General features: G+C 33.5%; 1 protein-coding gene across 1 annotated transcript in view; it reads left to right on the forward strand.

The window, feature by feature from the left end:
* FSTL5 (follistatin like 5) overlaps positions 1-21,400 on the forward strand; it is an 824,806-nt gene that overhangs the window by 735,210 nt on the left and 68,196 nt on the right. Inside the window, exons 13-14 of the mRNA XM_081304788.1 lie at positions 13,005-13,112; positions 16,947-17,071. Of these exons, the coding sequence (XP_081160914.1) occupies positions 13,005-13,112; positions 16,947-17,071 (233 nt within the window). The remainder of the gene's footprint in view (positions 1-13,004; positions 13,113-16,946; positions 17,072-21,400) is intronic.

Genomic DNA, 21,400 nt, shown 5'->3' on the forward strand with positions numbered 1-21,400 from the left:
TGGTGAGAGCGGGCATCCTTGTCTTGTTCCAGATTTTAGAGGGAATGCCTTCAATTTTTCTCCATTCAGAATGATGCTAGCCTGAGGCTTAGCATAAATAGCTTTTACAATGTTGAGGTAAGTTCCCGTTATCCCTATTTTTTCTAATGTTTTGAACATAAAGGGATGCTGTACTTTGTCAAATGCCTTTTCTGCATCTATTGAGATGATCATATGGTTCTTATCTTTAAGTCTATTTATATGGTGGATAACATTTATTGATTTCCGTATATTGAACCATCCTTGCATCCCAGGGATGAATCCTACTTGATCATGGTGCACTATTTTTTTAATGTGTCTTTGTATCCGATTTGCCATTATTTTATTGAGGATTTTTGCATCTAGGTTCATCAGAGATATTGGTCTGTAGTTTTCTTTCTTTGAGGTGTCTTTGTCTGGTTTCGGAATCAGGGTGATGTTTGCCTCATAGAATGAGTTTGGAAGAGCTCCCTCTTTTTCTATTTCCTGGAATAACTTGAAAAGTATTGGTATTAATTCTTCTTTAAAGGTTTTGTAAAACTCCGCTGTATACCCATCCGGTCCTGGGCTTTTCTTGGTTGGTAGTCTTTTGATGGCTTCTTCAATTTCATCCATTGATATTGGTCTGTTCAAATTGTGTGTATCTTCCTGACTCAGTTTGGGCAAATCATATGTCTTAAGAAATTTATCGATGTCCTCACTATCCTCAATTTTATAGGAATATAGGTTTTCAAAATAATTTCTAATTATCTTCTGTATTTCTGTAGCATCTGTTGTGATATTGCCTTTTTCATCCCGTATGTTAGTGATTTGAGTTCTCTCTCTTCTTCTCTTCGTTAGCATGGCTAAGGGTCTGTCAATCTTATTTATTTTTTCGAAGAACCAACTTTTAGTTTTGTTAATTTTTTCAATAGTTTCTTTTGTTTCAATTTCATTGATTTCTGCTCTGATTTTAATTATTTCTTGCCTTTTGCTGCATTTGTTGTTGTTTTGTTCTTCCTTTTCTAGGGCTTTGAGATGAAGTGTGAGTTCATTTATTTGTTGGTTTTTTTTTTTTCTGAGGAATGACCTCCAGGAGATGAATTTCCCTCTTAAAACTGCTTTCATTGTGTCCCATAGATTTCGATAAGTTGTATCTGTGTTTTCATTTATCTCTAGGAATTTCTTGATTTCCTCCTTTATGTCTTCTGTAACCCATTGATCATTAAGTAACATATTGTTCATTTTCCATGTGATATAGGATTTTCCCTTCCTTCTTTTATCATTAATTACCAGTTTCATTCCACTATGGTCAGATAAAGTGCATGGTATTATCTCCACACCTTTATATTTACTAAGGGTTGCCCTATGGCATAATATATGGTCTATTTTTGAGAAGGATCCATGTGCTGCTGAGAAAAACGTATATACACTAGAAGATGGTTGATATATTCTATATATGTCAGTTAAGTCTAGGTTATTAATTGTGATATTGAGTTCTATAGTTTCTTTATTCAACTTTTGTTTGGAGGATCTGTCCAATGGTGAGAGAGGTGTGTTGAAGTCACCCATAATTATTGTGTTGTGGTCTATTTGATTCTTGAACTTGAGGAGAATTTGTTTTATGAACGTCGCAGCACCATTATTTGGTGCATAAATATTGATAATTGTTATATCTTGTTGGTGAATGGTTCCTTTTAACAGTATATAATGTCCTTCCTTATCCCTTTGGATTGATTTAGTCTTGAAGTCGATTTTATTCGATATGAGGATGGCCACGCCTGCTTGCTTGCGAGGACTGTGTGCATGATATATTTTTTCCCAACCTTTCACCTTCAGCCTGTGTACGTCTTTTCCAGTCAGATGTGTCTCCTGGAGGCAGCATATTGTTGGATTTGTTTTTTTAATCCATGTTACCAGCCTATGTCGCTTTATTGGAGAGTTTAAACCATTAACATTTAGAGTTACTATTGATGTATATTTTGTACTTCCAGCCATGTTTGATTGTTTATCTCTTTTTTTTTTTTTTTTATAGTTTAGTTTGTTTCTCCATGGTTAGCTTTCCCCCCACCATCTGTCCTTATTGAGGTACTTCCCATTGTTGGCTTTGGTTATTGTTATTCACTTCTTCCTCGTGTAGTGTTTTGTTCAAGATGCTTTGCAATGCTGGTTTTCTGGCTACAAATTCTTTTAGCTTTTGTTTATCATGAAAGATTTTTATTTCGTTGTCGTACCTGAAGCTTAATTTTGCTGGATACAGAATTCTTGGTTGGCATCCATTGTCTTTCAGTGTTTGAAATATGTTGTTCCAGGATCTTCTCGCTTTCAGCGTCTGTGATGAAAAATCCGTTGTTAATCTTATTTGTTTACCCCTGAATGTAATCTGTCTCTTTTCTCTTGCAGCTTTTAATATTTTCTCTTTGTTCTGTATATTTGATATCTTCATAACAATGTGTCTTGGCGTTGGTCTACTGTGATTTTGTGTGCTCGGTGTCCTGTATGCATCTTCAATTTGTATATCTGTTTCCTTTTTTATTTCTGGAAAGTTTTCTGTAATTATTTCTTTTAGCAGGTTACTCATTCCCTTGGTTTGACTCTCTATCCCTTCCTCTATCCCAATCACTCTTAAATTTGGTTTTTTTATGTTGTCCCATACCTCTTGGATGTTTCTCTCGTGGTTTTTAACCGTCCTATCAATGTTGGCTAGACTCTTTTCAAGATGATATATTTTGTCTTCATTATCTGAAGTTCTGGTTTCTACTTGCTCCATTCTATTAGTGATACTCTCATTTGAGTTTTTAATTTGGTTTATAGTTTCCTTCACTTCTAAGATTATCGTTTGATTCTTTTTTATAATCTCTATCTCCTGATACAGATGCTTAACTTCTTCTTTTATCTGTTTATGTAATACATTCTCAATGTGTTCTTTCGCTGCTTGAATTTGCTGTCTCATATCCTCTTTAAGGTTCCATTCCATCTGTCTAAGGTGTTCCTTGAGCTCTTTGTATGACCATTTTTCTGATGACTCTAGGTCCTCCTGAATATTTAGGCTATCCTGCATTGTTTGTACTCCTTTTCTTCCTTGCCTTTTGAAGCTGCTCATATTGCTTCTTGTTCTGTTTGACTGTTGAGCTAGTGTTTACTCCTATAAATTTATTTGATGCTTGGGATGAAAGGTATTAGAAGGGAAGAGAGGAGGTCACTAAAGAGAATGAGAGTAAGCAGGTAGAATTCAAGGAAGGGGGAATAAGAAAATTGAAAAGAAATGTAAAGACAGAGGAAAAGAAGGAAAGAGAGAAAAGGATAGAGAATTAAAGAGAATTTAAGGACAAATAATAGTAATAGAAATGAGAGATGAAGTTTAAAAATGGAATAAAATAAGATAAGATAAAATGGATTAAAAATATCATTTAAAAAAGACAGTAACAATAAAAAAAATAATACTAATAATAAAAAAAATTAATAAAAAAAATAAAAAAAAATAAAAAAAAATAAAATAAGATAAAATAAAATTAAATTAAAAAAAATTAACAAGAAAAAGAAAAAAAAAAAAAAAAAAAGAAGAAAAAAAAAATTTATAAATGCAGCCCTAGAGTGCGATTAACTGTTCTTCCAGTAGATGGCGCTGTGGCCACCGGGCCAAGATCCTCCTCTCAGTGGTCGGGATTCAATCTCTGTGCAGCAGATCTTCCACCCGGACTGGGCGGGTCTCCACTCCTGCTGTTCGCCCTGTGGGCGGGGCCTGTTGCCTAGCCCGGCGGGGGTCGTTTGTGGCTCTGGGCTGGCAGTTTGGATGTGGTCGTCTGGAGCCCTGTACCGCCAGAGGGGGTTCAGAGATCTGGGCCTGCTGGAGCCGGATAGGCAGTGCCCTCTCCCCCACTCACTGCAGCATGTGGGCAGCGGCCGCCTGTCTGCGGCTGGTGTCAATTTACAGAGCTGGACGGGCTCGGGCTCAGGCAGGCAGCGCCCGTCCCCACTGTCGCTGCAACGTGTGGGCAGTGGGCGTTTGGCGGCAGCTGACGACCACTCACAGAGCCCTATGGGCGGGGGCCCAGGCAGGCAGTGCCCGCTCTTAAACTGGCTGCAACGTGTGAGCAGCTGTTGGCGGAGGTTCACAGAGCCGCCAGCGCGGGTCCAGTCAGGCCGCGCCCGCTCCCACAATCACTGCAACGTATGGGCAGCGGCAGGGGCCGGTTCACCGATCCGCCGGAGTGTGTCCGGGCGGGTAGCGCTCGCTCCCAAGGTCGCTGCAACCAGCGGCTGGGGCCGGTTCAACGAGCCGCAGCGTGGGACCAGGCAGGTAGCGCCAGCCCCCTAGGTCGCTGCAACCAGCAGCCGTGCCGTTTCCCAGAGCCACCGGCTTGGTTCCAGGCAGGGAGCTCCCGCTCCCAAGGTCGCTGCAACCAGCGGCCAAGGCCAGTTCACCGAGCCACCGGGATGCGTCCAGGCAGGTAGCGCCCGCCCCCAAGGTCGCTGCAGCCAGCGGCTGGGGCCGGTTCCCAGAACCGCCGGCGTGGGACTAGGCAGACAGCGCCCGCTTCTCTGTTTACCGCAACGTGTGGACTGCCGCCATTTGGCGGCAGCCGGCGGGACTGTGTCCCAGCTCTGCGTTGCCGAGGTTCAGGCGTCTGGGACACGCTGCCACCTCCAATTAAACTTACTAGTTCCAGGCAGGTCTCCTTTCAGCTGAATTTTGCTAGAGGTTTCTCAGTAGGACGCCTGTGGGTGTATTCTTTCTGATCCTGTTACAGCAGAGGTACTGACAGTGCTGTTTCCTCGCTGGCCGCCATGTTGTCTCTCAAAGATTTTTTAATAATCAAGGATGCAACATTGTAAGGTGGAAAGCTAATTTTGTAAAAATATAAGCACCTTTCTGAATTTGACCACTTTTTTCAGATGAGGTCAAATTTGAAATTAGTCTTTTCTTAATAAGCAAATGTTTTACTTCCTCATTGTGTACTTCTGTTACGTTGTGGTTTTTAAGCTGCATATACTATATTGGGGCAACTAAGGATCCTAATTATAATTAAAATTTAATTATTTAATAAAAAGTATAGAAAAATATTTGTTTTTTTTCAAATTCAAGGTAAGTCTTATACTTAATAAGCTATACTATATTAAGTATAGCTTAATACTTCAGCTATTAAGTCATATTTCTGATATTTTCTTTTGCATTATTTGACTACATAGCCTGGTGTTAAATGCACATTTTTGGATTGCACATTTTAAGCTTAAAACTGCATTGCTGTATATTAATTTTTAAATGTCAAGTATTTTCTTGTCAGTGTACAATATTCCAGATTGTTCTTGGATTTTTGGCATTAGGGAAACATTTGTATATTTGTTTTTAGTAGATAACACCAATATCATTTTTATCTGAAGCTCAAAATTAAGGGTCACAATTTTTTAATGTAATTTACAAACTATTGCTTTAAATATCACATGATTCAAATTATTGTTTTCCTACTATTGAATTTCTTTTAACAATGACATACAGATGATGTTTTGCTACAGAAAAGATTAACTAGTAAACAACTGACCTCATTTTGTCTTCTATGGAGCAACATCAGTTTCCACTTGGATGCAGAAGTGGCTTTCTCAAACACCTCAGGAGTATTTTTAAGTATCATTGGCAGTCTCCTCTAGCCATTAGCACATTATCTTGAGAATCTACATCATTAGTTTAAATTAGGTTCACTTAATTAGCCAGCTGGTACTTTCCTTGTCAGACTGATAAACAAGCTGTGCTTCACTGTTCCTTCATGTCAAGTCTCAACCCCAATTCTGTATATCAGAACTTCATTGCTGCTATTTTCAGTATTTCATATTTAAAAATTTTAATAAAGCTGGTCCACAAACTGTGTACCATGTAATCTACAATTTTTGTATTTGTTGAAGTGCAACAAATGTATCTTCCTCAAGATACATTGATGGATTTGTACAACTGTGTGAACATAGGGATTATAAGAGAAATTAATGTTTAGAGATCAGGAAAGGTATAAATAAATATCAACCAATAAGTAAGACCTCCTAGTGCATGTATATTGTGTTTGTAAACAATGCCTTGAAAATATTAGAGAAAATGCTATTATTTTATCTTTACAAACAGTAACAAGTAAAAACCTTAATTTTAATCATTACATTTTGTTGTTTACTTTAACCCATTTTTTACCAAAATGGAAGAAGAGATTGTTTCATTATGGTAATATAACATTCTCAAAATAGGTTTACATGGGAAATTAAGAAATTTGGATTCTAGAACTGAATATATAGATCAATACTCTCAAGTACAATAATAAAATATTGCTATTTAAAAGATATTTCAGAAAATATTCAAGAACTCGATAGAACTTGAGACGGGGCCTAACAATCTAAATATCATCAGATCAAGAAAAGGGATAGTTTGCACACAAAACCTAATACTACTTTTATGTCAGGGAGAGAAATTTACAATATATAGTACCTGAACACTTTATTTAAGTATGACGGAATCATTCAATGATTTAAAACTAATACCTTCATTTCTATTATAATGGGGATACAGATCACCAGCTATGAGTAAGTTTATTTTTATAGTCTTCTTAAGATAGTGTGCAAACAATTTTTGTACCAAAATGATATTCATAGACAAATGTAAAGTATACTATACAACAAATGATATTCAATCTAGTTTATTTTAAGGTAAAGATAAGCATATAGTTGATTTATAATTTTCTAAAATCATATTCCTGAATACTATTTCTTAATATCATTTTTTCCTGAATTAAATGAATGTTGAATGAAAAAACAAAAACTTTTATGTAAGAAAATGTTCTCTAAAGCAGAGCAAGTACCACATAAATGAGGTATAGCATTTGTTTATATTTCTTATTATCTTAGAAATTAAGAATAATTTCATTTGAGAAACCTTTAATATACAGATCAATCAATATTTGAGACTGAATTCATCTTTATGTTGAATGGTCATTGTTAAGCTCCAGGGCTGCAAAGCCTCCAGTGTGCTACTTTCTCATCCCAAAGAAAGAACTTAGGGGACTCAAAGGAGAGAGTTTAGATGTTTTGTTACTCATGTGCTGCTCAGTGATGGAAGGCTGGTACAAAATGGCATTTCAGCCTGTGCCTACAAGCAGGGGGAAATATACACAGGATGGATTGCATGCCAATTGTGCACATGGGTTTCTTCAAATATTTTCTGAGTATATGACCACAACCAATGTTGTCAGGCTTTGATCCCACCTAAAGATTGGAGATAAGAAAAGTGGCCAGTTTCCCTCCTCCTTTCTACTTCAACACATTTTGGGAGTCCTTTCCGAAAGTTCTGTGTTCAATTCAGAAACATAAAGACTCCTAGTCATTGACTGTGTTAACCCCAATAGTTATATAATATAGTATGGACACAAGCACCTCAATGGGAAAATGTGAATTTTGTAATACAGAGGGGTTAATATTGGTGTCTTTAGTCTTTTGTTCACTTTTATCTATACAAAGGAGGTAATAATAGTATGTATCCTCATAAAAGACTGTTATGGGGATTAAATTTTTAAAATATATACTTGTAAACACTAGAAAAATTCTGGTATATAGTAAAATTGTTTTGTTATACAAAATAGTTGGAATAAGTTTTAGTATCTAAGACAATTTCGTACTTTACTTTTCCAAGTTAAGTAAATTTAGGGGTTAGTTATAAATGATTACCACTTATTAGGTATCACTGACCTAAACAAATACAAAAGTCTGCCTTTTTAAAACCTAGAATCTATTGGATGGAGATAGACAAAAAGTACATATAATAAAATAAGTTATACATTATGTCAGGCAACTGGAGAAAGTAAACTGGGAGAGGAAGGCCAAGTGGGATTGAGACTGAGATGGAGGAAGAAGTACACAGAGGCAAGGGTGGCTACATCATCACTGAATGGAGTGGTCACAGTGACCTTGAGTTCTGAGAAAAGATCTGGAGGAAACAGGCATCAAGATATCAGGAGAAGAGCTACCCAGGGAAATGCTTCCAAAGACAAAAGTGTGGCTTCTGTTCACATTGAGTAAATGTACAGGAGTCCAAGAACATCTACATCACAGACAGAGTGGGGAATCTAATAAGCAAGGAGGTTGAAGAAGACAGACCAGGGACTGTTGTATCAAGGTCAGATCTTCATTTTAAGGACCTATGGCCTATACTCTAAGGGAAAAGATGGGATTCTGTAGTGTTTTGAGTTGATGAATGCCATAATTTGTGTAATGACTAATAGAAATCACTCTGACAAATCTGTTGTGAAAGACAAGGGAGCGTACACTTCGAAGCAAAAACCAGGTAATGAGATTAAAGATGATAGGTACTCTGATCATGAAAAAAGCAGGGGTGGTGTCACAAAACAGCCTTTGGATAATAGATATAACCCTATATATTTTTAAATATGTATATATTTATATATATTATATAGATAGATATTGTATCTATATATATTAGAATGTGAGGTGTGGTTGAAAAAGATAAATAAACAATAATGAGAAGTTTTGAAATCCTTTTCACAAAATGTGAAAAATATTTAGATTATATTTTGACACAGAGGCTTGCAAGTTTTCTTGTAGCAAATATACTACTACTACTTAAAGTGTCAAAAATGCTACTTGTCTACCTCAGAGAAAGCAAATGTTCTAAATGTACTGATCCTTTAAATTTTAAAAGTGTTACAAATCTGAGGCTTTTCTGGAAATTGAGACAGTGTAGAGATACCCATTTAACCCCAACTTTGGAGACCAAGTGAGAAATATTTCAAATAAGCCACTCAGAATAATACACATGGATTTATTAGAAGGGATATGAAAGTGGGAATCAATCTCAAGTGGGAAACAATCTCAAGGGAAAAAGTGGATCCTTTCAGAAAGGAGAGAGATAGTGCATCACTCCTGCCCTTCAGTTTTATAGGAGTCCCAGGGATGTTTCCAGAGAGGTCCATACAAGTCCACCTGTTGACTTCTGACTAATAGCAAGACGATATCAGAATTTTGAGTCCCCAACACCATGACCACTCTAGATCACTTTGACCCATGTTCACAGGTTCTAATTGGAACATTGTTCTTACAGCTGTTATGGTTATGGGGAATTATTTTTATCTCCCTGAGTTCCAGGATCTTGTCACAAGAACCACCGCTTCAGGGTACCTTGGATTCTTTTTATTGGCGTTTCATTTTGAGCCTGCATTTCTCCTTCAGATAACAGGTTGTTTGCTGAGAAATGTAATGCATTCTGTTCGCTTATGCCAGTGAAGGCTGCAGGTAAATTGTTTCTCAATAGTGACAGTATGTGGGGGTCAGCAAAATGGAACAATTTCCCCAACCTCATGTTCCCACTACTCACATCTGTCCATCTCCTATCAAGAATATAATAGCAGATATCTTATAAAATTGAATTCGTGATTTATTACTTTCAAAAGCTGATGCTGTAAGTAGGAAACTATTTGCTGTATTGACTGAAAATTAGGTTAAGAAAAGATTAACATGAAGGCAATCCTGTGGAAATATTTCTATCACTGTTTCTATCATTGTGATATATTCTGTTTCTGAAAGCCATGTAAATGATCCCTCTGTAAAAAAATGTACTATTTTATATTTAAAAACTGATAAGCATGCTTTTTCCTAAGAATTAACATTTTTCAAAATACAATGTCATATTTCTTTTTATTACTTTGATCTGCTCCCCCCTCTCAGTACTGATAAATTTTTATAACCAAACATTAAAATTACTAAATTTAATGGCAAACTCTTGAAATGCTGACACACAAAATATTTAAAACTTTTATAGATCTTTGATAAGACATTTTTCAATTTCTGAAGTTGTTTTGAAATTTTGATTGATATTTCCCTACTCCAAGTACATATCTTTTAATTTACCTGAAGGCAATTAATCATGGACTGCCTTCTGACATCTCCTGTAAAATACCCTCATAAATTAACTTTAAAAAACAGTCTCCGTTTTCCCATTCATAAAAAAAATGATACTTTAAGGCTCAAAGCATCACCTCTGTCCTTGTCCTTCATCCTGCATTATACTTCCTCTGAGTTTTTATAGTAATTGTTCTTTGTATTTTTTTTTTTCATGTTATAAGCCTCATGGAGTTATTTTAAGTGCCTTTTATCTATAAACTCTTCAAGCAGAGACTGTGTTTATTTACTTACTTTCCTAGGTTTCAGTTTCTTCATTAGCTGAATAATGGTATTTAATTTCTAAATCTTAAAGCTTTAAAATGCTAACAGTCAAGAAAATACCTGGTTCCCTTAGTTTTTTTTTTTTTTTTTTTTTTTTTTTTCAGGGGGCATGGGCTTCAGAAGTGCTGGGATGGAACCTAGGAACTTGAGCCTGTCTGCTCAGCCCTAGTTTTTCTAACAGTAGCAGCAGTAATATAAGTAGTATATCAGTATTGCTTAGAATTCAACAGGCACATCCTAAGGCTTGATGCACCTGTTGAATATTAACTACTATTTACTAACTCATGTAAAATTCAAAACAACCTTTTGAAGTAAGTATTATTATTTTTCTTTTTTGTTATAAAAAAACAAGCCAAAAAATTCAGTAACTTCTTAAGATATTGTATTGTAATTTTAAGAGATGAAGTTATGATAAGCATCAGCTTCCGAACACAAGCTCATAAGCATATGCATACTGCCTTTCACTGATTCACCATTAGGATTATATGCTTCTAGAGAGGAAACTGCATTTATTTGAACCTCCAGGAGTTTCTTTTAATCTCCCAAAAGAGAAATATTCCAAAGAATGTTTTCTTATACAGGAGGTATAAATTGGAGGGCAATAGATCTGTAACTTTTCAGGAATTAATCATTCTACCTGGAGGGAAGGACCTTCATGCACAGAGAGGTTCTCATAGATAAGGAGCACAGACTATTAAATTCTAGCAGTCCTAACCATTGGCTAGATGACCACTGACAAGACTGAGCTTCAGCTTCCTTACACCATTAAATAAGAATTAACAATCTGTGGATTGTGATATACCCATACAAAATAACACTATGAAAGGCTTGATGAAAAGAAAAATACCTGTACAGCTGGCAAACTAGAAATTTTCATTAGAAAATTCCTTGATACTTAAAGTAACTTCTAGACCTTTGCTCATTTTATCACTCTGTTCTTACCAGTGAATAACAATAAGCTTTTTGTTATTTTTGCTTTGTTTACATTAAGCTATTCAATCCTTAATATTTTGAAGACCTACTGATTATTCCATTTCAAAATGCATACAAAATAGGCTTTTCTAATCACACCTAGATCAAGTCTAACACATAAAGACGATAATATGAAAATTCAAAGGAATTTTATTGCTTTGGCAATAGTGTAGTGATTGATGATAGCTCTTTTGCTATATATGCATTGAAATTATTGATTAGTGCATGAAGAAATTCAAATGAAACATCTGGCACTCATTCAAATACAATTAACAAAATATCAGGCAAACTATTCCTTAAGCAATAAAACATTTAATTATGTTAATATCATCAAGTCTAGGGATAATGGTCCTAGATTTGTCTCAAGGTTATTATCATGAATTCAGTCTCCTTTTATTTTTCTTCTGCTTTACGTTTCTTTTTTCTTCTCCTCCTTAAACTTATTTTTTTCAAAACCTCAAAATGACAATGGAACTTAAGACCTAATAGGCTTTGATGGTAACATTCAAAGCAGACAAAGAGAAAGCATGGTGCAAGGAGGCTCTTTCCAAGACCATGTGGGTTGATGAATTGTAATGTCACTCTCATAAATCTTGTATCATATTTTTACAATGCAGAAACTTTAATATGCCATGCAACTACTACTAGCCTCTGAAGAGATTGGAAAGCTTATTATCTGTCAAAGGGAAATGATGGAATTAGTTCTTGGTGTAAATTGGTGCTTACCAACACTGTAACATTTCTGCCCTGCTGATAAATCTCCAAACAATATGTGCTTTGTTAGCCAGGAGAAAAAGTAAGAATATCAAAACAGAAATGTTTTTAAATATTTTTATTCAAAAATCATTATTTAAAATAATCCAAAAATATTGAGCATTTTAAGTAAGCAAAATTAATGATAAGATTTTGAAGAGATGTATCAATTAGTGTTGACTTCCAATATTTTACTTAAGTTATAAGTTTCCATATGTCCAACTACAAATGTAATTTACCTTTTCTTAATCTACTGAGAAGAGCATTTCATTGTAAATTAGAACTTGGGAAATTTGCTAAGGATACTCAGCAGAGCTTTGAGAATAAATGCTTTCATTATTAGATAAAGTCTGTTTTATTAAATTCATTTTATGTTATTAGAAAAATATATAATTAAATTAGAAAAATATATAATTGAACAACTACAGGAAACTACTTTAAAAAAGTATTAGCTTATAAAATAAATGGCTTGAAATTATGGTGAGTAAAATACCTTGCTGGCAGTAATTTGTTTCCTGGGAATTGTGTTTTAAGTAAGTGTTTAATATAAACATTAGCAGAAAAAACATATTTGCCATACCAAGTGTGGTTAAAAAAAATGCTTCTTTTTTGAATTTCTCATTAAGGAAATTAAATTAGGTAGTCAGTTATTAAAGTTACAACCATATATCAGATTTTTGACTTTTTATATAGGGTCAAGTCCCATATTCAGGATAAATATGAAAAAACTCTGATAATATAAACATAGTTCTTACCTATATTCAATACTTGATCAAAATGAGCATATTAATCTTTTTTTATCTTGCATTTCTAAATGTCTTTGTTTGACTCACAATTTATGTAAGTAATGAATGACATAAGAGTATATAAAATTGTGCAAATAATGAACAAAAATGTATTTGAGTTAAGTATAATATTTCCGAATTAATCAAAAGGGGTCAGAATATTAGACAACTGTCAAACTAAATTTTTAATCTGACATCTAAATTCTTAGAATCATTCATCATTTATGGCATAATTTTAAACTAATAATTTAGTCTGAAAGTTATTCTTTGATTTACTCTTCTTTATTACAGGCAGTGAGCACAGATCCTGTCCCAGTTAAATTACACTATGACAAATCACATGATCAGGTTTGGGTCCTAAGCTGGGGTACCATGGAGAAGACCTCCCCAACACTACAGGTAAGTACATACCAGTATATTTGAGAAAACAGTGATTTCAAACTTTTAGGTAGCTCACTGGATAATGATCATTTGCCAATGCTATGCTTCCATCTTAAAAATGTAGTTTTAATCACAACTAGATCTTCATAGTAAAAGGAAGAAAAAAGTTGAGAGTTTTGAGGAAATATGGGTCATATTCATTAGAGTCTATATTTATATAGAAAAAGAATAATCTATAGTGACAAAGTTGATGTTATTAGGGAAGTAAAAGTAAAAATTCAGTCTACTTTTTGGTGCTGTAACAGAATTCCAAAGACTAGGTAATTTATAAAGCATAGAGGTTTATTTTGGTGCATGGTTCTCAAAGCTGGGAAGTCCAAGGATGGTGGCAGATTCATGGTAAAAAAGCATCACATGAAGAGATAGAGCATGCATATCAGAGAGGGATGATTTATAAACAAAACCACTACTTAATAACCAATTAATCTATGAATGAATTCATCCATTTTTAATGGCTCAACCAATCACCTCCCAAAGTTCCCACCTCTCAACACTGCTGCATTAGGGTCCACCCAGTTTCCAACACATGACCATGAATTTTTGAAGGACACATTTAACCTGTAGCATTACCGTTTAACAATTTCAGTGGTACATGTAAGGTAGAGACCAAGAGGATTACAGTGCAGGAGCCTCAGAGCAGATCACCATTTTCTCCAAAAGTATGGTATTTTATTATATTAGACTGCATAATTTTTAATTGGGGGATATGCTGTGCTGTAGTGGTGAGATTTGCTTTGCTTTGAAGTTGTTTATGTGAGCACTTCACAGATATAGAAAAAAATATGCATTGATCTTGACCCTTTAGTACAATCTTTAGATTTCTGGACTTACAAGTTTAAGAGGAAGCCGAGAGGGAATTGGAAGAAATATTTAGCCCTGGCAACATGCTTTATATTTTTTCTTAAATTACCTTGTGATTATACTTCTGCCTTGAATGTACCTCTCCTTACAAGGCCCTAAATCATTAACCTTCAGTCATTTTTCAATGACGTATATTGAGTGCAATAGTTTTACTTCTAGTCTGGATTCGCTGACACTATTTTTTTGTTTCTGAGTTATTGTCAGTGTTACAGTATTTAACTCACAAATGACAGAACTCTTGAAATGAAATATTTTACTGAGCAATCATAATGATGGCTCATTTGATATTCACTGGAAATATATGACATTTGAAACATCTGAAATACAGTATTTCAGTTATCTATTGTACAAATCAAACCACATCAAAATTTGTTGTCTTAAACAGTGACACCCCTCATAATTCTGTGACGTGGCCAACTGGGGAGTTCTGGTGGTATGATCTAGGAGCACTAGTGTGGTTCCAGTTACCTCAGGGTCCAAAATGGGATCACCTCATGCCTATCACAAGGTTCTAGTGTTCATTTGGGTGCTTCCTGCATGCAATTTCTTATTCTTTAGACAAGGATTTTTACAGGACAATGGTTGCAAGAGATAAGAGTGGAAGCTACAGATCTAGTTAAGGTTTAGTTCATCAGAGTTCACATAAAAGAACTTCTACAACATCCTTATTAATCAAAGCAAATCATACTGCCTGCCCAGATTCAAGGAGATTGACACAATTTCATGAAGGGAAAAGCATAATATTCCTACTGAATGACTGTCAGAATGTCCTATCAAAAAGATAAGTAGGATATAGTTTATATATATATATATATATATATATATATATATATATTTATTTATATACATATATTTATACATATATTTATACATACTATATTCTTCAGAATCAAACCTTGGTGAAAGCTATTTGGATAGGTTAACCACCTTCCAACTGTTATAGTAGTTACACACAATTGCTTAAGCAAACTTCTTTAATATTGTACACACTCAAAGGGGAAAAAAGAGCTTTATAGAAGTCCTGTGTAACTTCCCACACATTTATTCATCCATCTGAAAGAGTTTTTTTTTAAATTTTTCTCTGAATGCTTAAAACCATTGTCATATATATATATAGTGAATTTTTAAAATATTAACTAAGTGAGAGTCAAAGTTTAAGTCCCACCTAGAAATGTAAAATAAAATGTAGAAATTGAGAAGTACCATTCAAATAGTACATATAGAAACATATATAAACAAATAGGACATATTCTCTAGAACAGAGAATTTTTTTTTCTCAAGTAGTATGTTAGTGTTTATTTCTCAGCTATGTCAACATTAGCCATGTGTTAAGAGAAGGATGTTATCCAGCACATACTGTATAGTTGTATCAGGAGAAGAACCTGGAATTATATCTCTGAGTTTTGCTGGGGCTGCTGGCATAGGATAAATATTATTACTCTGGAATATATGAAAATCTTCTCCTAGGATGGGTAGGTAATTCAATGCCCTAGAATGTCAGCATTTGGCTCAAATGAGATAAATCTCTAATCTCTCAGGAGCAATTTGCCATGAATAGCCTCCCAAGCATTTGTGTTATGCCATAATCCTTTAGCCAGATTTGCCAGTTCCTTTGCTCAGAAAAACCTGACTTTGCAGAAATGTCAAAATATACATGGATAATTGTCTCCCAACAGTATTATCAGAAAACATCCACAGAGGAAATGGGATTAAAGATGCATTTGAAAGGGGAAACAAATAGTCCTGTGGAGAAACTGAATTCACAAAATCAGAAGAAACATGGGCAACTCCTCAGTTTGACTCTAGTGTTCCCCTGTGATATTGTTAATAGACTCTGGAAAGGGAGATTGATGCTAGAACTAGGAGGGACCTTATTTTGCCATAATACAGCATATCTTATAATGGTAACTACTGAATCATGAAGGCACAAAAGTATTATCTCAATGATGGTGGATGATTTGGGTTAGGTAGGGCTGTGTGATGAGTTCTGTGTGATAGGGGTACTGTGAATGAAAACACTAAAGACAGGCACCTCTCCTTTAACTTGGAATACTCAGTGAAAACAGCAGATACCTGCCAAAGTCCTTGGGAAAACACTATGTGTGAAGCAAAATTTAAAATTTCTTCTAAGTCTCAAAGTCAACAATTTAAACATGGTGATCTTTCATTTAATGGACTACAAAAGTTTAAGAGTCAGCAATGAAAAAAACCTTTTTAATTAAAACTTAGTTTAGTTGATTATTTTGAATTTATAGAAAGCAAAGTTAGAAAAAATGATGCTATGATTTTTTGAAAGTTAAAGTGTTTCATATGATTTTGGAGTTTTCATGCTTATTTTGACAGTTTGGTTCTTTTGGGAAGGATTTTGTCCTAAAATCTGATTTGTAGCAGTTGTAGACTTACTTTTATTTTTCTCATAATAGCAAAGTTAACATTTTTATAAAGTAGAGATTGCTTATATGTATATTTACAAAGATGTTGCTCTTAATGATGGGCATGTTTTGAAAGCTGCAGAGTTATGTCTATTTCTTTCTCATTCACACAGTATAGAGTGTACTGACAAAAACTAAAATGGCTACAATGTTATTAGGCAATTTAATCTTCAGGGACTGTCTTTGTATTTGCAGTTTGTTGTTGATTGAAACTGTTATGTATGGCATAACTGTATTTCTTATTTTAAGCAGAAATTGCTCAAAACAAATATCTTTCCTTTTTCCCCCACTTATTTATAGAAACAAAGGTTTCCATATTGAAAATTAGAAAAACAATCACAAATTTCAGTTTGCCTAACAATATGCTAATTTTGAGGCAGGCAGTAAAGATTCTATGCAAACAAGTGTCAGAAAAAAGTATTTCATCTAAAAACATAGCAAAGTTCATAGTATTAAGAAAAAGTATTGCCCAGATCTAAACATTGTGTAATCTGTTTAGGTAATAACTCTGGCCAGTGGGAATGTCCCTCACCACACCATTCATACTCAGCCAGTGGGAAAACAGTTTGACAGAGTGGATGACTTTTTCATTCCCACCACAACACTCATTATCACCCATATGAGGTAAGTGTTGAGTTTTTAGATTCCCAATTGTAGTAAGTCACATAAAATTATTTTTAAAATTAATTATAAAGTAAATATACACAACTGGCTTTGTTACATCAGTTTGATGAAATTCTATTTATCAACATTAGTAATGAATTTCATGCCTAAGAAATGAATTTACAAATGCAATTATATTTTGTTATTTTTATCAATTTAAAAGCTAATATTTTCCATGCTTTCATTAGCGTTCTTCTTAGGCTCTTGAAAAATATTGGCATTTCCTTAAAAATAAATAAATAATTTAAGTGATAGAATCACTTCTCCAAATGGAGAGAATATTGATTTGAACTTTGTATTAGAGAGTTATAGTAATAGAAATTCATTCAAATTTTTTTAGAATTATCTTCAATTAATATAATATTGTATAAAAGTATAGTAAGTTGATATGAAATGTTTACAGTCGGCTCTTTGATAAGACATATCAGCATTTTCTGTCTCTCCTCATATTTACAAGAAGAGAAAAAATAATATTAACCTCTAGTGATATCACCCCAAGTCTTCATAGTAGTGTTTAAATGGTTGAAGAGGAGAAGTGAAAGTATATTCTTTACATGCATGCAATAGGTTCAATGTGTGATTCTGCATTCTTAGATTTAGTTGACATACTGTCAGATCTTTGCATCTCTTTAGACTCTAAATGACAAATAGCTGGGCTGGAGTCGGAACTAATAATAATTAGAAAAACATCCAAATAATGTGAATAAATAGAAGGCACGATTTTAATTAGTTATACATACTGTGAAAAGATTTAAAATTATGCTTAAGGATTTTTAAACATCTTTATTCCTTTTAGGGATGAGCAGTGGCATAGTGTGTGTTACATTTTTTATATGTATTTAATTTAGTGAGAATAAAAATGAAATTATATCAATCTTACCTGCACAAGAATCTAATTTTAATGAACAAGGGGAATCATCAAATTTCCTATTGCTTTTCAAAGTAATTATCCTTATAACTATAGTGAATGGTAAGAGTAAAATTAACATGCTTTTCCAAAAATAAACTGTTACATGTAAAGTATTTTTAACATTATGAAGATTCATTCGACATCAGGAACCTAAGAGATAGATACATTCTTTTCTCCTGCCAATTTCATGTAATATATTTCTAACCAAATTTAGAATGCATGTAAATTCATGTTGCTGAGATCGAATTTTATGAACTGTGTTTTTCAGAATTTGGCGCTACTTTCTGACTGCTGTTTTTGGTAGATATTTCCTTAGCAAGTAAACGGTCTGGAACACAATATGTGTTTAATTAATGTTAGATTCCTTCCTCTGAACTTGCATCAATGAATGTGCTTTTCTGATAGTTTGTAGCATCCTTATTTCAAATAATATGTATCTTCAATGTCTGAAAAGACCCTGTATAAGTGTTAGGATTTTATATCCTTAATACCTAAAAAAGTAATAGATAATTAATTGAAACTTCTCATAGTAATGGAGATAAAGAAGGAAGAAATTGCCACATTGTTTTCTCTAATCTGGTTTAGGAAAGAAATGTAGCTACTTCTAATGTACTGGATTTCCAGTGTCCAACACATTACTGGCTCTGTAGCAGTTCTATTTCTAGAATACATGACTTGTGTGGAACTGCTAAACAGCAGTAATAAGAATTTATATCTCCTGCCAGACAAATCTAACCCTGAATGCCCTAGCAGCACCATTTGTTATTGGCTGTGGTGAGCTCAACTATTTTACTTCCTTTACTTCTGAGGATTGGAAGAAAATAATGTTGGAGTATTAACTTTCTCCATATTAATTAATAATTGTTGTGTAGTCTATCCATAATGCTTATAAGCACAGTGATTTCTTTGTAATTAGTTATAATTTTGCTTCTCTATTTTTATGTTTTTATTCTCATTTTTCATTCAGTTCTTTTATTTTTATTATTTTTTTTTTGGGGGGGGGCTATAATCCCTAGATTTCTTTAGCCTAGATTCTAAGATATATCAGAACCGAGAAATTAAGAAAATTCAAAAATGGATATGATAATTTGCTTTACTATAGTAAAGACTACATTGTGTGTGAGTGGTGACTAAGCTTGACTATAGTAATGACTTCCGTGTGTTGTGTGTGTGTGTGTGTGTCTTACAAACTGTGAACACATATATACATGTCTATATATGCATATACAGACTTTCTTGATATTTATATACATATATAAAACATAATCTCATACACCTTAAATATATGCAATAAAATGCCAAAATAATTTTATAGGCTTACATTAAACTTATTAAAATATTTTATAATAACTAATCAGTTCACAAAATTCAGGAAATTCACCTTTTGAAAACATTTGAAACTCTCAACACTTCAAAACTTCTAAAAAAACAAACAAACAACAACAAAAAAAAACCACACGAACTTTCTTAAAGTCCTAACTCAGGTTCTTTTTGAATTCCTTTAGGGATTAGAGTTTCAGGAAATTAATATTCATGCTCATAATACTGAGAATGAGGGCCTGGTGTTATTCATTCATTAAGCTTCTCCACTGAACTGGGTCCCATTTCCTGAGTGATTCAGCCTAAAGCATATGGTCATTCCTGTTTTATACTATAGAGTAATAATTTATCAGTGAAAATACTCTGTTTTGATCTAAGTAAACTGAAAGAAAAAACTTTTTTTTCCCTATCTTTGCCATTGAAATAAGATTATGTGACTCCTAGGCTTGGGATAATCAGATATAGAAATTCCATACAATATTTGAGCTTAATCAAAATATTCCTCAAGGTATTATGTTCTAGACACTGGATCAAGCTTTAGTCCCTGAATTTTTATTTCCTGAAGAAGTTAAATTCAATGAAACTTCCTTGAAGATGAGAAAATTTATCATACCTCTGTCTCTTCAAAAGCTTCCGTTATTTGTTGAGCTTTTGAAATGGACTGACTTAATATTGACTAAAAGTTTATTTTTATAAGATCAATAAAACAATGTAGAACATAATTTTACTACAAAAGAGTGTGAGTTGTTAATTTACTTCCTAATTATTCAAGGGAAACTTAAATAAGTTAAAAATAGGTTAATAACAGAGATATTTATCCAAAATTATATTTATTTAAATCATTCTCTAATTTTATCCCTTTTTGTTTTTAAGTAAAAGTAAAATTTTATAGCTTATGATCTATTAATTCATATCAAAATAGTTTCATTGAATATTTAACAAATAATGTAATTATTAATTATTATGTAACATTAGTAATTCATTCTACATTTCAGTATTAGCTAGTCATTTTTAGAATTGCAGTTAGTAGAAAATTTCCTTTATAAACCTCCAACTTTGACAAGAAATTAACAAATTATGTACTATAGTTCTATAATTGAAGAGGTTATATAGTACAAATGGAATATATTTTGCACTCCAATGATAAAAATTAATTGTAATATGAAAAACAGAAGGCAAAATTAAAAGAGAAACTTAAAACTGAAGAGGTATATAATCGTCCTAAGAATCAGTTGTGTTTACTTAATGTAGCAAACATGGAAATAAAAATTCATTATCATTTTAATCATAAGTATTCTACAAATAAGAAAAATGTTTCATTATTCTATTCATAATTTGTATCCCAAGAAGTAAATTATCATACAACCCTGTTGTCAAATTAAATGGAAATTATCATATTGTGTAAATAGATATATTTGAATAGTATGGTAATTTCACTCCTCAAATGGTATGGCTAATGAATGGGAGCTTTAGTAATTCTTATTAGCAATCTTTTGAAATCAGTCAAAAAAATTCAAAGTAATTAAAAAATAAGTTCATTAGTTTTCAGAAACAGTTGTTATAATGCTTGTGTTAAACTTGAAAGCAACTAAATCTCATAAAGCATAGACATTTACATAATTGATTGTTTTATTTTGGAACCACTCTAAAGAGAGAAAATTTTAAATGTCAATTTCTCTCGTTGTAGTAAGAGTAAACATTAGAGCTTGCTGTGCGGGTGCTCGTAGAGCTTGCATAAAAGAAATGAAAAAACAATAGGTCTACAAATAATATGTCATGTTACCATAGTTTCTTTTCAGGTTTACCAAAGAATTAGAGGGATGAGGAAAACTGACCTAATAAAAGAAGCTAAGCAGACAGCAGATAGCAGGGGGTGAGGGATGAAATTTTTTCATAATGCTTTCCTTTAAAAAAATCTTCAATAATTCTTCCTGAAAATGATATATATTTTGGTTGTCAGGGGATAAAAGTGAGATAGACATGGAGGCCAATGTGGAGCAGAGCAGGGAAATGTGATAAAGCTTACTTCACAATAATAGAAAAGGCCAGAAAGAGTAATC

This window comes from Spermophilus citellus (assembly GCF_964194105.1).
Source record: "Spermophilus citellus genome assembly, chromosome: 8".
Taxonomy (NCBI): domain Eukaryota; kingdom Metazoa; phylum Chordata; class Mammalia; order Rodentia; family Sciuridae; genus Spermophilus; species Spermophilus citellus.